The sequence below is a fragment of the Nicotiana tomentosiformis genome, chromosome 6, assembly GCF_000390325.3.
Source record: "Nicotiana tomentosiformis chromosome 6, ASM39032v3, whole genome shotgun sequence".
Taxonomy (NCBI): Eukaryota; Viridiplantae; Streptophyta; class Magnoliopsida; order Solanales; family Solanaceae; genus Nicotiana; species Nicotiana tomentosiformis.
In genome coordinates this window covers 83,805,999-83,821,884 of record NC_090817.1, presented here as the reverse complement: position 1 = coordinate 83,821,884, position 15,886 = coordinate 83,805,999, and the positions used below count along the sequence as shown (strand labels likewise).

Sequence of the window (15,886 nt, the reverse complement as noted above, 5' to 3'; positions counted from 1 at the left end):
AGTTGTTGAGATAGTATACGAGATTGAGAAGTGTATATCGTTAAAAGAAATTTTGAATGAATATGTTGGCTACCGTTTCATCCCATTATTATTTTTGTGTTTCATATCTGCTTATGATTCATCATATTGCTTTATTGGACCTCTAGTAAGTGTTGATGTCAACCCATCGTCACTACTTCTCCGTGGTTAGGCTAGATACTTACTGGGTACGCGTTGATTTATGTACTCATGCTGCACTAAATGTGCAGGATCCAACATGTTTATCTGGTGCTCATCTTGACGCGTAGGCGCAAGTGTTGAGGAGACTTTATGGTAAGCTGCATTCGAGGCTATGCATCGCAACCCACAGAATCTTCATTGTACTATTTACTTTATCCTGTCTTATTTACATTTCAGATAGATGTTGTACTATTATTTTATTCCTTAGTAAATACTCATGCACTTGTGACATCGGATTTTGGGGGTGTTCTAGAATTTGTTATGGATTATTTTATACTGATCCACTTTCACTTATTCTTTTAACGAAACTGTATGTAACTACGATTTATTGTAATGCACTTACCTCGTTATCTAAAAAGGATTCAATGATTTTAAAAATGATAAAATAAATAATTAAGTGTTGGCTTGTCTAACGTCGATGTTGGGCGCCATCACGGTCCATAGTGAATTTTGGGTCGAGACAGGAACGTGCAAGGACAATGCTCGGCTACCTAACCCTTTACCTTAATTCTCAACCTCCACACCTTCCTATCTAGGATCATGTGCTCAGTAAGTTGGAGCATCTCCCTGTTTTGCCTCGTCACTTCTCCCTAATACTTCTTCGGCTTACCTCTACCTCTCCTTGGGCCCTTCAAGACCAGCCTCTCTTCTCTTTACATGCCCGAACTATCTAAGTCTCACTTCCCGCATCTTATCCTCTACCGGAGCCACGCCCACCTTGTCCCGAATAACTTTATTTTTAATTCTATCTAACCTGGTATGTCTCCCATCTATCTCACCATTCTCATTTTAGCTACCTTCATCTTCTAGCTATGGGAATTCTTGACTGACCAACACTTAGCCCCATACAACATATTCGGTCTGACCACCGCTCTATAAAACTAACCTTCAAGTTTCGATGGCACATTCGTATCACACAAAACACCATAAGTGAGCATCTTTTTTATTCATCCCGCCCCAATATGATGTGTGATATCCCCGTCAATCTCCCAATTTCCTTGTACAACTGACCCAAGGTACTTGAAACTCGCTCTCCTAGGGATGACTTGTGAATCAAGCCTCACGTCTTCGTCCACTTCCTGAGCCAAACCACTAAACTTGCACTCCAAGTATTCTGTCTTGGTCCTGCTCAACTTGAAACCTTTAGACTCCAGGGTCTGCCTGCAAACCTCTAACCTTTCATTAACACAGCCTTGCGTCTCGTCAATCAGTACAATGTCATCTGCAAATAACATGCACCACAACACCTTCCCTTTGAATGTGACCCGTCAGTGCGTCGATCACCAAGGCAAATTAAAAAAAGCTGAGGGCTGACCCCTAGTGCAGCCCCAACACAACTGGGAAATGCTCCGAGTCCGCTCCCACTGTCCTCACCTAAGTCTTAGCTCCATCATACATATCCTTAATAGCTCTAATGTAAGCAACAAGAACACCTCTTGCCTCCAAACATCTCCATAAAACCTCCCTCAGTACTTTATCGTAGGCATTCTCTAAGTCGATGAACACCATATGTAAATCTCTCTTCCCCTCCCTATATTGCTCCATCAATATTCTCCTAACAAGGTGAATAGCTTCCGTAGTCGATTGTCCCGGCATAAATTTGAACTGGTTTTCGAAAATAGACACAATCTTGTTCACCCTCAGCTCTATCACCCTCTCACATACTTTCATAGTATGGCTTAGTAGCTTGATGATGGATGCGTCAAAATCTTAAAAGAAAGTTAAAATCGATTGGAAGGAGCGATTATATTGATCTGATTTAACGTGTCAATATATCTTACTTAAATCTATGATGCAAAAAGGAAAATGTAGAGTTTCTCTATGCACAATGCATCAACGTACGTATACTATAAATTCACAAGTGCCCCATTGGTTAGTCGGATGAAATAGTGAAATTTCCAACATGGAGATGGAGGAGGTAGCTTGCAAGTCAAAGTTCCCACTGGAGGCCAAAAAAGCACCAGGCAATTTTGTCCCATATGTATAGAGGAGGTCCAGGAGGATCTCTCAAAACTGAGAATGTGAAGAGAGAGATAGCGAGAGAAGATGCTGATAATCCTGAGCAGAAATTGGGTGGATAGATAGAGAGGGACTTTTGTGTGTGACTTTGAATTTATCTTCACGATACGGCGCCTCATAGGTGGTCGCAACCCCCCAGTCGGTGCTACTCTCTTGTACTTATTTGGTTCATAAGATTCATTCCCTTAATAGTTAGTTTAACGTTTCATTGTTTTATTCTGCATTATTCAGTTCTTGTGTCATGCATTGCCATATATACATTATTCTGATTCTTTAATAACTGGAAAAAAAGAATCTAAGTTTCCTTGATTTTATCTAATTATAAACAAGACTTCTAACAAAAAAACATTCTTTTTACTTAGCTATCTGAAGAAAGCTCGCCTGTGAATCATGAATAGATCTAGCAGCTTCCCTGTCACAGTTATCCTTATCCAATTTGATCGATTAAATAGTAGTATTCATTTCACCAATTCAAATATGGACACAATACTACTCCCATTTTTATTCTTTTTCCCGACTAAAACCTGCTAAAAGTAAAGAAAAAAGAGTTTAGTTGTCGAATTAATTAAGGTAATAATCTTGAGAGATAAAGAGCGGAGCCCAAAAGAGATTAAATGACTCCATTTATTTAATCTACTACTTGTATTGAAAAGACGCTCATATTTGGGGAAACCCGTTGTTAGTTAGCAAATTAATTACTCGATCATCAGCGTGCAAAAATCTGAGGATTATAGGGTGGCGCTGATAATTACATTTTCGAAGTCACGAAACTCAAATCAAATGTATAGGGATTTACAACGTCCATTAATCCCAACGGAGCCAGTGAGATACCTATTCGAATTTATTCCAATCGCTTTGCTTCAAGCCATTTACCTCTATTTTGGAGTTTCAACTATAGTATTATGAAAGAGTCAAGAAATTCTAAAGAACAGCAGAAAGCTTTAATTAGTTGCACTTAATAAAAAAGCTACTCCACTTATTTATTAAAAACCTGCAAACACCAATATTAAACGTGTATACGGTCGAAATAGATTTCGGCCTTTGTACGATTGATCGAGGTCGAAACATGATGGATCGAAGAAAGATTTCGTAATATCAAGTTGGGTTCCGAAGATGGTACAAACAAGCGTCAGATTTCAGATATAGGTCGAACCCCGAGTTCGAAGTCATTATCGAGCTTGGGTCCGAATCGAACTATGATGAGATGATTTCGAGCTTAAGAGGTCAACCGGGACCAAGTTCAAATCATCACCTGATCCGGAGTCCATATTGAGTTCTAGAAGCAATACCGACCCGCATCGAGGCCGATCGAGCTCGAGCTCACTCACAAGAGCCATTGCAAACATACTAAGGGAGAGAATCTCAGCGGAAATTAGAAAAAAATTAGTTTATCATGGGTTCTCCACTATGTATTTTTAAATACATCTAAAGTAGGACCCTCCACTATAAAGAGGATGGCTACATTTCTGTAGAAAATAGTTTTTCATGCTTACATTGTAATTCAAACACCATATTCTCAAAGATTCAAGGATTATTCTTTTAGGCTCCATTAATACGTTCATTTTCTTTCCAACCTTATTTATTTTGCATTCTTTGCAATCCATATTTGATATTTCTATTTATCCCTACGATTTGTATTAAATAATACCACAGATCGTTAGATCTGCGTACAAATTCAACTCTATCCGTTTTTTGGGTAAACAGTTTGGCGCCCACTGTGGGGCTAAGGATAGCAGTGGTGATTTGATACGAATCCGCAAAAACACACGATGAGAACAAATGGCCTTACCTAGCGATAACGAATTAGCAACGATTAACTATGAGAACAAATCCGCAAAAACTCTGAAGAATTAGCAACGATTAACTAGCGATCAAATGGCCTTACCTAGCGATAACGAAGCTGGTCTTCAAGATGAGAACAACAACCTGATCAACACCATTGGAGCTCGAATCGAAGTACAGATAGATATCAATTTGCATGTGGCCATTAAGGCGAACCTACATTCTGAACCTGAAAATAGCATTCATGGCGGCACTCGATCTGCACCTCGAGATACCCATAACATTGAGGAAAACGGAATCAGCTTGCGTATGATTTTCGAAATGTTGCAAGCTCAACAGGTAGCAATAGCCCAGTTGCAGAGTCAAACACAGGTACCGAGCAGACCGGAGCCGACTCCACCCCGAGAGATCACCCGCAGAACAGAGCCAGTTGTAGCAAGGTCAAACGATCAAGAATCGGGGACTAATCCCGAAGTTGTTAAGATGTTCAAAGAACTGACAAAACGGATCGAAGAAAATAATAAAAAGGTGGAAGCATACAACTCCAGGGTTGATCAAATCCCAGGGGCACCCCTGATATTGAAAGACTTAGATTCCAAAATATTACTACAAAAGCCTTTCCCCCCGAGCGCGGCCCCTAAACCGATCCCTAAGAAGTTTCGCATGCCCGAAATTCCTAAGTATAATGGGACAACCGACCCTAATGAACATTCCACCTCTTACACATGTGCCATAAAAGAAAACGATCTAGAAGATGATGAGATCGAATCTGTATTATTGAAAAAATTCGGCGAAACCCTGTCGAAGGGGGCAATGATATGGTATCATAATTTACCATCTAACTCTATTGATTCTTTTGCTATACTTGCAGATTGTTTCGTAAAAGCACATGCCGGGGCCATAAAAGTCGAGACATGGAAATCAGGCCTATTCAAGGTTAGATAAAAGGATAACGAGATGCTAAGAGAATTTGTATCTCGTTTCCAAATAGAATGAATGGATCTACCACCAGTCACAGACGATTGGGCCGTTCAAGCTTTCACTCAAGGTCTGAATGAACGAAGCTCGATGGCTTCACAGTGGCTGAAACATAACCTGATCGAATACCCAGCTATTACTTGGGCCGATGTGCACAATCGGTATCAATCTAAAATAAGAGTCGAAGATGATCAGTTGGGTTCCAGGTCCGGTTCCAAAGGGGATGCTGATCGAGAATCAAGGTCAAGCAAGGATCGATACCAGCCATACAACGGAGATCGTCGGGGTAACGAACTTCCACGTAACCTCGTACGAGGCAAAAAGAGAAATACTTGAAGCCAAGGATCTCAGGGATTGATGAACAGAAATGGGTTTGATAGGCATACCGGACCTAAGGAAGGACCATGACTTTCGGAGTACAACTTCAGCATCGATGCATCCGCCATTGTGTCAGCAATCAGACGCATCAAGGACACTAAATGGCCTCGACCCATGCAGACCGATCCTGGTCAGAGGAATCCTAATCAAATGTGTGAATATCATGGCACCCATGGGCACAGAACGGAAGATAGTCGGTAACTAAGAGAGGAGGTAGCCCGGTTATTTAATAAAGGGCACCTTCGAGAATTTCTAAGCGACAGAGCCAAGAACCATTTCAAAAACAGGGATTTCGGTAAACAAAACGAACAGGAAGAACCACAGCATGTCATCCACATGAGCATCGGTGGCGTCGATACTCCTTAAGGGCCGGTACTTAAACACACTAAAACATCAGTCATGAGAGAAAAGCAATCTCGAACTTGGGATTGCGTACCAATAGGAACCTTGTCCTTTAATGATGAAGATGCAGAAGGGGTCATACAACCTCACAACGATGCACTGGTAATATCCGTACTTATGAATAAAATTAAAGTTAAGCGTATGTTAATTGATCCAGGTAGCTCGGCCAATATCATTAGATTGAACATCGTACAACAGCTCGATCTACAGGATCAGATCTTACCCGCGACCATGGTTCTAAACGGATTCAATATGGCATCTGAAACCACTAAAGACAAGATAATTCTACCGATAAACGTGGCCGGGACCATCCACGAAATGAAGTTCCACGTAATTGAAGGCGATATAAGGTACAACGCCCTTTTTGGAAGGCCGTGGATCCACAACATGAGAGTTGTACCTTCGACCCTACACCAGGATTTTAAATTCCCAACATCGGAGGGAATCAAAATGGTACACGGGGAACAACCAGCCACAAGGGAAATGTTTGCCATTAAAGTGACAATTCCGATATCATCGCCTTCATCGACAAAGGGTTTGGGTTCAAAAGGGAAACGAGATACCAAATAGCAGTCACAGACGTCGGCTTTAACCCAACCAAAAAATCAGAAGATCAATGAAGATGATGATCAAAGGATCCCTCGATCCTTCATGGTTCCTGATGATTCCGATGCTACCCAATCAATGATTGAGGAGTTGGAGCAAGTCATACTAATCGAGCACTTGCCCGAACGAAAGGTATACCTGGGAACGGGATTAACTCCCGAACTCAGGAAGAAGCTTATTCAATTTCTTATCAATAACATAGATTGTTTTGCCTGGTCCCATTTATATATAACAGGGATCCCACCGGATATAACGATGCATCGGCTAAGCTTGGACCCTAGGTTCAGACCGGTGAAGCAAAAGAGAAGACCCTAATCCGAGGTAAAACACGCGTTCATAAAAGACGGGGTAACTAAACTTCTCAAAATAGGGTCCATTCAGGAGGTGAAATATCCTGAATGGTTAGCCAATGTAATTGTAGTGCCTAAAAAAGGGAACAAACTTAGAATGTGTATAGATTATAAGGAGGTCCTTACTTTTCTCGATGCCTATTCCGGGTATAATCAAATCTAAATGAACCCGGAGGACTAGGAAAAGACTTCGTTTGTCACCAAGTATGGAACATATTGTTATAATGTGATGCCCTTCGGGATAAAAAATGCAGGAGCTACTTACCAACGCCTAGTAAACAAAATGTTCGAGCAAAAAAAGGGTAAATCAATGGAAATTTATATTGATGACATGCTGGTTAAGTCCTTGTGCGCAGAGGACCATTTGGCTCATTTGCAGGAAACATTCGAGATTTTGAGGAAATACATCATGAAGCTTAACCCCGAGAAATGTGCTTTCGGGGTCGGTTCGGGCAAGTTCCTCAGCTTCATGGTATCAAATCGGAAGATCGAAATCAACCCCGATAAAATCAAGTCCATCGAAGACATCACCATCGTGGATAGTGTAAAAGCCGTACAGAGACTAACGGGACGGATTGCAGTCTTAGGCCGATTCATTTCAAGGTCGTCAGATCGAAGTCACAATTTTTTCTCTCTACTCAAAAAGAAGAACGACCTCGCTTGGACCCCGAAATTCCAACATGCGTTAGAAGAATTAAAACAATATCTATCGAGCCCACCTCTGCTTCATACTCCAAAAACAGACGAAAAACTTTGCTTGTACTTGGCAGTATCGAAAATTGCGATAAGCGGTGTCCTAGTTCGAGAAGAGCAAGGTATGGAATTTTCTGTCTATTATGTAAGCCGAAACTAGATATCCACACTTAGAAAAGTTAGCACTTGCATTGATACTCTAGAAAGTTAAGACCGTACTTTCAATGCCACCCTATATACATATTGACCACTTACTCACTCCGTAATATTTTGCACAAGCCCGAACTATGAAGCCGGTTGGCTAAAATGGGCAGTCGAACTCAGTGGGTACGATATCGAATATCAACCCCGTACGGCCATCAAGTCTCAAATTTTAGTGGATTTCGTGGCCGATTGCACACCGACCGTCATACCCGAAGTCAAAATAGAACTCTTATTGAAATCGGGTACATCATTGGGGGTATGGACCCTTTTTACGGACGTGGCTTCGAACGTGAAGGGGTCCGGGCTAGGCATTGTTTTAAAGCCACCCACGGGTAACACTATTAGGCAATCTATCAAAACCACTAAGTTGACTAACAACGAGGCCGAATATGAGGCCATGATTGCAGGTCTCGAGCTAGCGAAAAGCTTGGGAGCAGAAGTCATTGAAGCCAAGTATGACTCTTTACTGGTAGTAAACCAAGTAAACAAAACCTTCGAAGTTCGAAAAGATAGAATGCAAAGGTATTTGGACAAACTGCAGGTCACTTTTCACCATTTTAAAGAATGGACTCTACAACATGTTCCACGAGAGCAAAACAGTGAGGCCGATGCACTTGAAAATTTAGGATCATCGGTCGAGGAGGGCGAGAGAAGCTCGGGGACTGTCGTTCAACTCTCGAGATCCGTGATCGAAGAAGGACATACCGAAATAAATTCTACAAGCTTAACTTGGGATTGGAGGAATAAGTACATTGAATACTTAAAGAATGGAAAGCTCCCATCGGACCCTAAAAATTCGAGGGCCCTACGAACCAAAGCTGGTCAATTCACATTAACTGCAGACAGAATACTATATCGAAGGACATTTTATGGACCATTGGCAGTATGTTTAGGTCCAGGAGACACCGACTACGTTCTACGTGAGGTGCACGAGAGCACTTGTGGAAACCACTCCGGAGCCGATTCATTAGTTCAAAAAATAATTAGGGCAGGGTATTATTGGATCGATATGGACAAAGATGCAAATGAGCTTTTTTGAAAATGTGACAAATTTCAAAGGTTTGCACCAATAATCCATCAGTCCGGAGAGCAACTTCACTCAGTCCTATCCCCATGGAAATTCATGAAATGGGGATGGATATCATCGGCCCTCTGCCATCGGCCCCAGGTAAAGCTAAGTTTATTTTATTTATGACTGACTATTTCTCTAAATAGGTTGAAGCACAGGCGTTCGTGAAAGTAAGAGAGAAAGAGGTTATATACTTTATCTGGGATCATATCGTATGTCGATTCGGGATACCCACCGAAATAGTTTGTGACAATGGGAAACAGTTTGTCGGTAGCAAAGTGACGAAATATTTCGAAGACCATAAAATAAAAAGGATATTATCAACACCGTATCACCCCAGTAGGAACGGACAGGCTGAATCAACGAACAAAACTATCATTCAAAACCTAAAGAAGAGGCTGAACGATGCTAAGGGAAAATGGAGAGAAATCCTACCCGAAGTTATTTGGTCATATCGAACAATTTCAAAATCTAGTACGGGTGCAACCCCATTCTTCTTAGTATATGGCTACGAAGCCTTGATTCCAGTCGAAGTAGGGGAACCCAGTCATAGGTTTCGATATGCAACAAAAGAGTCGAATAAAGAGGCTATGAACACTAGCCTCGAATTATCGGATGAAAAATGAGAAGCTGCTCTCGTCCAATTGGCCGCCCAAAAGCAGCGAATCGAAATATACTATAATCGAAGAACCAAGCTTCGCCATTTTAAAATCGGGGACTTGGTGATAAGGAAAGTCACCCTCAGTACCCGAAATCTAAACGAAGGAAAACTAGGATCGAACTGGGAAGGACCGTATCAGGTTCTCGAAAACGTCGGAAAAGGATCATACAAGCTCGGTATCATAAACGACAAACAACTATCAAGCAATTGGAATGTGTCGCACCTAAAACGATACTACTGCTAAGGTACGACCCTCCCATATTCGTTTACATTTTGAAACTAACCCCTGCAGGAGTCCGATCGGGAGCTAGGACGGATCCTTCAATACGAAGCCCTAGGTCCGAAAGCACGCATTGTACTCATTTTCCCTTAGACCGGTTTTTTTCCAAGTGGGTTTTTCGGCAAGGTTTTTAATGAGGCAACCATTGATCGTGCTAAACTCAGAAACAATCTCACAGTATCCGAGGCCTCTTTACAATCGACCTTGAATACTGGGGGGGGGGGATTAGTCCTCAAATATATCAAGTTCGTACATCAAGATCCGATGCAAGATAGTTACTTCGTAACAACAAGGTTCCGATAGGAAAGGTTGTAAGAGCCAAATGGTCAAAACGACCCATGCTCATGAAGTCGGCCCGAGCCCTGACACAAAACATAAACACATGTATAATGACTTACAAAGAAAGTTTTCTTCTTTACCGATATCTTATATCCAAGAAATATTCCTCTATTCCAAGATTTATTATGCAAACAAGATTGAGATAAATCCCAGAGTTCGAGCAAGCACTCACTCGACCATTACGCCTACGGGCTACATTACTTCGAGTTCGAATCATTCACTCGACTACTAAGCGTACGGGCTACTTTTATTTTGAGTTCTAGCAAGCACTCACTCGACCATTACACCTACGGGCTACATTACTTCGAGTTTGAACCATTCACTCGACTACTAAGCCTACGGACTACTCTTATTTTGAGTTCGAGCAAGCACTAACCCAACCATTACGCCTACGAGCTACATTATTTCGAGTTCGAATCATTCACTCGACTACTAAGCCTACAAGATACTTTTATTTCGAGTTCGAGCAAACACTCACTCGACCATTACGCTTACGAGCCACATTATTTCGAGTTCGAATCATTCACTCCACTACTAAGCCTACGGGCTACTTTTATTTCGAGTTCGAGCAAGCACTCACTCGACCAATATGCCTACGGGCCACATTATTTCTAGTTCGAATCATTCACTCGACTACTAAGCCTACAGGCTACTTTTATTTCGAGTTCGAGCAAGCACTCACTCGACCATTACGCTTACGGGCTACATTACTTCGAGTTCGAATCATTCACTCGACTACTAAGCCTACATGCTATTTTTATTTCAAGTTTGAGCAAACACTCACTGGACCATTATGCCTATGGGCTACATGTATTTTGAGTTTGAGCAAGCACTCACTCGACCATTACGCCTATAGGCTGCATTACTTCGAGTTCGAATCATTCACTCGACTACTAAGCCTACGAGCTACTTTTATTTCGAGTTCGAGCAAGCACTCACTCGACCATTATGCCTACGTGCTACATTACTTCGGGTTTGAATCATTCACTCAACTACTAAGCCTATGGGCTACTTTTATTTCGAGTTCGAGCAAGCACTCACTCGACCATTACGCCTACAGGCTACTTTTATTTCGAGTTCGAGCAAGCATTCACTCGACCATTACGCCTACGGGCTATATTTATTTCGAGTTCGAGCAAGCACTCACTCGACCATTACACCTACGAGCTACATTACTTCGAGTTCGAATCATTCACTCGATTATTAAGCCCATGAGCTACCTTATTTCAAGCTTGAGTAAGTGCTCGCTCGATCATAAAGGCTACGGAGTCCAAATTTGATCAAATTGCCTAAATCCTTATGAAAACATTCGTAAGGCATGAATAAAATCTTCATAAGGCAGGAAACAAAACAGAAGCAAGTCGGTAAAAGAAAACGATATTTATATATATATACAAGATTGTCTACATGATTGATTGCAACATAAAAACTAAGGGCTAAGCTTCTGGGTTATCTTCGGGAGAGGTCTCTTGTCCATCGGGCTCCCCCCCATTCTCGGTCCCGCTCTTACTACCATCATCATCATCATTATCGCCATCGTCATCACCGAAAGCCAAGGCTTCAGCATCGGCTTCAAGTTCTTTGACCCTTTTTATCTCTTCAGCGAGATCGAAACCTCGAGCATGGATCTTCTCGAGGGTCTCCCTCCGAGATCGACTGCAGGGTCTCCCTCCGAGATCGACACTTAGTAAGTTTAGTGCCCCAGTGTGCTCGAGTATCAGCGGTTTCGGCTGCCTATCTTGCCTCTATCTGGGAAGCTTCAACCTCGGCCCAATAGATGGCAACGAGTGCATCCGCATCGGCCTTTGCCTTTTCGGCATCAGATTCGGCCTTGGCAAGTTCACAGGCGAACCGAGCCTCGAGCTCCTCTATTCTTCCTGCTTGAACCAAGCCTTTTTCCTTCATTCTTTGAAGTTGGGTTTCGGACGATGATAATTGGGCTCGAGCCGCTTCTTTCTCTACAGCAAAGCGGTCCATACCTTCTTTCCACTGCAAAGACTCCGCTTTTATCACATCGAGCTCCTCACGGAGCTTTCCGATCATCTCAATTTTCTGCTGCAGTTGTGAGACCGAAAAGTTAGCCATCGTTCCGGTATCAAGCCTATAGGCTTTTAACAGTATCATTACCTGCTCGAACAGATCGGTCTGATCTCGCTGAGCCTTGGCCAACTCATCTCGGAGGTATTTTATTTCCTCTCCCCTTTGCCCTAATAGGAGTTTAAGGGAGTTCTTCTCCTCCATAACCCATTGAAGCTCGGCCTCGTATCGACGCAGCTCGTTTTGGGACCGAGAACATGCTTCTCGATGAACTGTTATTGCCTATAAAGAAAGAAGAAACGAAGTTAGAAACAAAAGGTAAACATAAAGGTAATACCAACAAAATAATATAAGGCTTACCTGATTCAAAGCCTGCTTCACCCCGTGAAAAAGATCCGATGCATCACTAGTACCGGCAACGTCCTCGATACCGGTAAACAGGTCATGAAAAAGATCATCTCCATCACGAGGCCTGTCTAGTTCGAGGGCCCCTAAAGATGGGCTTCCCGAATCACCCCTGCGGAAAAAGCAGGGAAGGTGGGCGAGTCTTCGATTGCTGCTGCCCCAAGTGAATCACTTGGAGCATTCTCCTCGGTTCGAAGATATTCGAGGAGAGGCCCCTCAGACATATCCCCCATCTGTTGGCTCTGATGGGAAGCATCTTCGATCTCCAACAACTCAGGGACTCCGACCAAATCTTTCTCCGGTATGCCTTTAGTTCGAGGCGGAGCCTTATGAACCACCATCGATCCAGCTGCCGGTGGAACATCGATGGTTTTCTTCGTTCGGGTCGCCAGTGCGGACCCATCATTTTCTTCTTCTTCATCGTCGTCTTTATCCCTTAGACGCAGAACCAATTCTAGGGCCAAAGGAATGGCATTCTTGTTCGGCTTACGAGCCGTCCTCTTCTTCGGTTTTGGATCTTCGGGAACGGAGGCTCTTTTCCTTTTATTATCTTTCACCGGCTTTGGGACAGAGGCCGAAGCTTCTTCCTCGATGGACGAGGGCCTCAAAACTACATCATTGCCCAAACCTACATAGGCGAAATCTTATTAAAGTATATGGTATATGGAAAGCATCTCAAACTACCGAAAAGTACAGAGAGGGATTTACCATTATTTTCGGCCTCCACCATTATTTTCGGCCTCCCATCGACCCTTTGACAAATCACGCCATGAGCGCTCGGCGTATGTGGAGGTCGAAGCCAGAGCTCGTCCCCAATTCTTGAGGTCGAGAACTGCTCCGGGCATCCAGGGAACCGTTGCATCACAAAAAGAGGAGTATCGACGAGAAAAGAAATGAAAGGGCAAATAGAAGGAAGTAACAGCAGAATTACACTTACGTTTCATATTCCACTCCTCGGGAAAATGCATCTTTCAGTCAGAATCAGGTCCGAAGTCCTCACTCGAACGAACCTGCCCATCCAACCTCGATCCCTGTCCTCATCAATGCTCGAGAACAGAGCCTTGGTAGCCCGACGCTGAAGTTTTATTAACCCTTCTCGAAAAAGTCGAGGACGGTACAATCGGATGGGGTGGTCGAGGGTGAACGACATCCCCTCGATTTTGTTCACAAAATATCGAATCAAAATAATGATTTGCCAAAAAGAAGGATGGACCTGACCCAGGGTTATTTGTTATTGACGGCAGAAGTCAATAATAACAGAGTCGAGGGGACCTAACGTGAAAGGGTAAGTATACACACTTAAAAACCCTTTCACGTAAGTGGTGATATCTTCGTCAAAAGAGGGGAATATTATTTCTTTGTTCTCCCAACTGTAATCTTTCTTTAGCTATTTGAGATGCTTCTCGGTTATCGAACACATGTACCTCGATATTGGCTCGCATCAACCGGGAACCGATGAACCTTTGTCGACCTTAAAATTAGAGGTAAGAACACATGCCCCGGGAATACACTCCTCAGGCCATGGCTCTATCAGTATTTCGGCGGCGGTAGACTGTGAAGATGGAGCTTTCTCTTTCTGAGGAGTGGTTTGTGATGTTTTCGCCATTTTCAGATTTAAAGGTCGAGAATAGAAGAAAGTGACAAAGATTTGGTAATTTTGAAGAAAGGCTTTTGCAAAGAGGAATCACAGACTTGAGAATATACTCTGAGGGTATGAAAAAGAACTGAGAAATTTGGAAGATTGGAGTTGTAAAAGTGGTAAATGGTAAAAAAAAAGGGCTATATATAGATTAAAGCAATGGCGATTCAATACCAGCGGTGGACGACTACCGTCTGACATGCATTAAATGCCTTAAAAAACTAAATCGATGGGACAACTATCACGTGCGTCATGATCGAGCCCAATGTGAACGTCAGCTTATAATCTAATCGAGCCATTGAAAAATTATATCGTTTCTCACCACATCCTTCCCAAGAAATGAGGGGACTATCTGTATACGGTCGAAATAGATTTCGACCTTCATACGATCGATCGAGGTCGAAACATGATGGATCGAAGAAAAACTTCGTAATATCAAGTTGAGTTTCGAAGATGGTACAAACAAGCGTCAGATTTCAGATATAGGTCGAACCCCGAGTTCGAAGTTATTATCGAGCTCGGGTCCGAATCGAGCTATGATGAAATGATTTTGAGCTTAAGGGGCAGAGGTCAACCGGGGCCAAGTTCCTGATCCCGAGTCCATATCGACTTCTAGAAGCAATACCGACCAGCACCGAGGCCAATCGAACTCGAGCTCACAAATAAGAGCCGTTACAAACATACTAAGGGAGAGAATCTCGACGAAAATTAGGGAAAAGTTAATTTTTCATGGGTTCTCCACTACGTATTTTTGCATACATCTAAAGTAGGTTCCTCCACTACAAAGAGGATGTCTACATTTATGTAGAAAACAGTTTTTCATGCTTATATTGTAATTCAAACACCATATTCTCAGAGATTCAAGGATTATTCTTTTAGGCTCCATTAATACGTTTATTTTCTTTACAACCTTGTTTATTTTGCATTCTTTACAATCCATATTTGATATTTCTATTTATCCCTACGATTTGTATTAAGTAATATCACAGATCCTTAGAACTGCGTACAAATTCAACTTTATCCGTTTTTGGGGTAAACAAAACGTGAATGCCAGTAGTCGGCTTTTCAAAAACAAATCTACTTTGTTTAGATTGTAGTAGTAGTAGCTGAAGAGTTAGAAAATTACTTGGTCCTTTTTTAAGCGGCTGTTTCTTTTAAGCTTTTAAATTTATGTGTGCAACGGTCGACCAACCTTTGGTACTTCACTCATTCTATTATTCATTATCATGTAAAATTGTTAATACTTCTTACTGGATAAAACCTATGTAAATGCGGCTTTATTTATACGAATCAAGAATATATTTCAAGACAAACCAACAACTAGTCATTAATTTGTGGACACATGATCATATGAGGAGATATGTAATCCCACTATTCTTAGATTACCAAGATCATTTATGCATGGCTAACCGTGATTGCCTCATTCCTTAATTGGCCACTCAAAGAGTCACCCCTTTTTGGGTTTTGGCAATTGGCTCTTTATTTTGCCTCCTTCCCTCTTATTTTTGCCGTTTCAAGTAGTAAATATATTATCGGGACAATCACGAGTTTAATGTTTATAGAAAAATTTAGTATTTTATGATAGTGTTCCATTTTAAACCTTATAACGATTCATTCTCTAAGAAAATATGAGCATGAATATATTCAATTAACTACATGGATAAAAAGATTGTTGTCAGAATACTGGATAGTTAGAGCTGACTGATGTAATAATGGAAAGATTGTATAGATAAAATATCTGTAAAGGAAGAGATAGATAGGGATTGATAGAAGAATTGAGAACGAAAGCATGTAATTGGTCAGTGGTGATGAATCAATAAAGTTT

General features: G+C 41.9%; 1 protein-coding gene across 1 annotated transcript; it reads right to left on the bottom strand.

Moving 5' to 3' along the window:
- Nucleotides 1–11,714: 11,714 nt before the first annotated feature.
- Nucleotides 11,715–14,028, bottom strand: LOC138894320 (uncharacterized). Its single transcript, XM_070179010.1, has 4 exons — nt 13,932–14,028; nt 12,533–13,050; nt 12,378–12,440; nt 11,715–12,299 (listed from the first exon to the last, which is right to left on the bottom strand). Exons 1-4 carry the CDS (start codon nt 14,026–14,028, stop codon nt 11,715–11,717), a joined length of 1,263 nt encoding a protein of 420 aa, XP_070035111.1.
- Nucleotides 14,029–15,886: the final 1,858 nt, after the last annotated feature.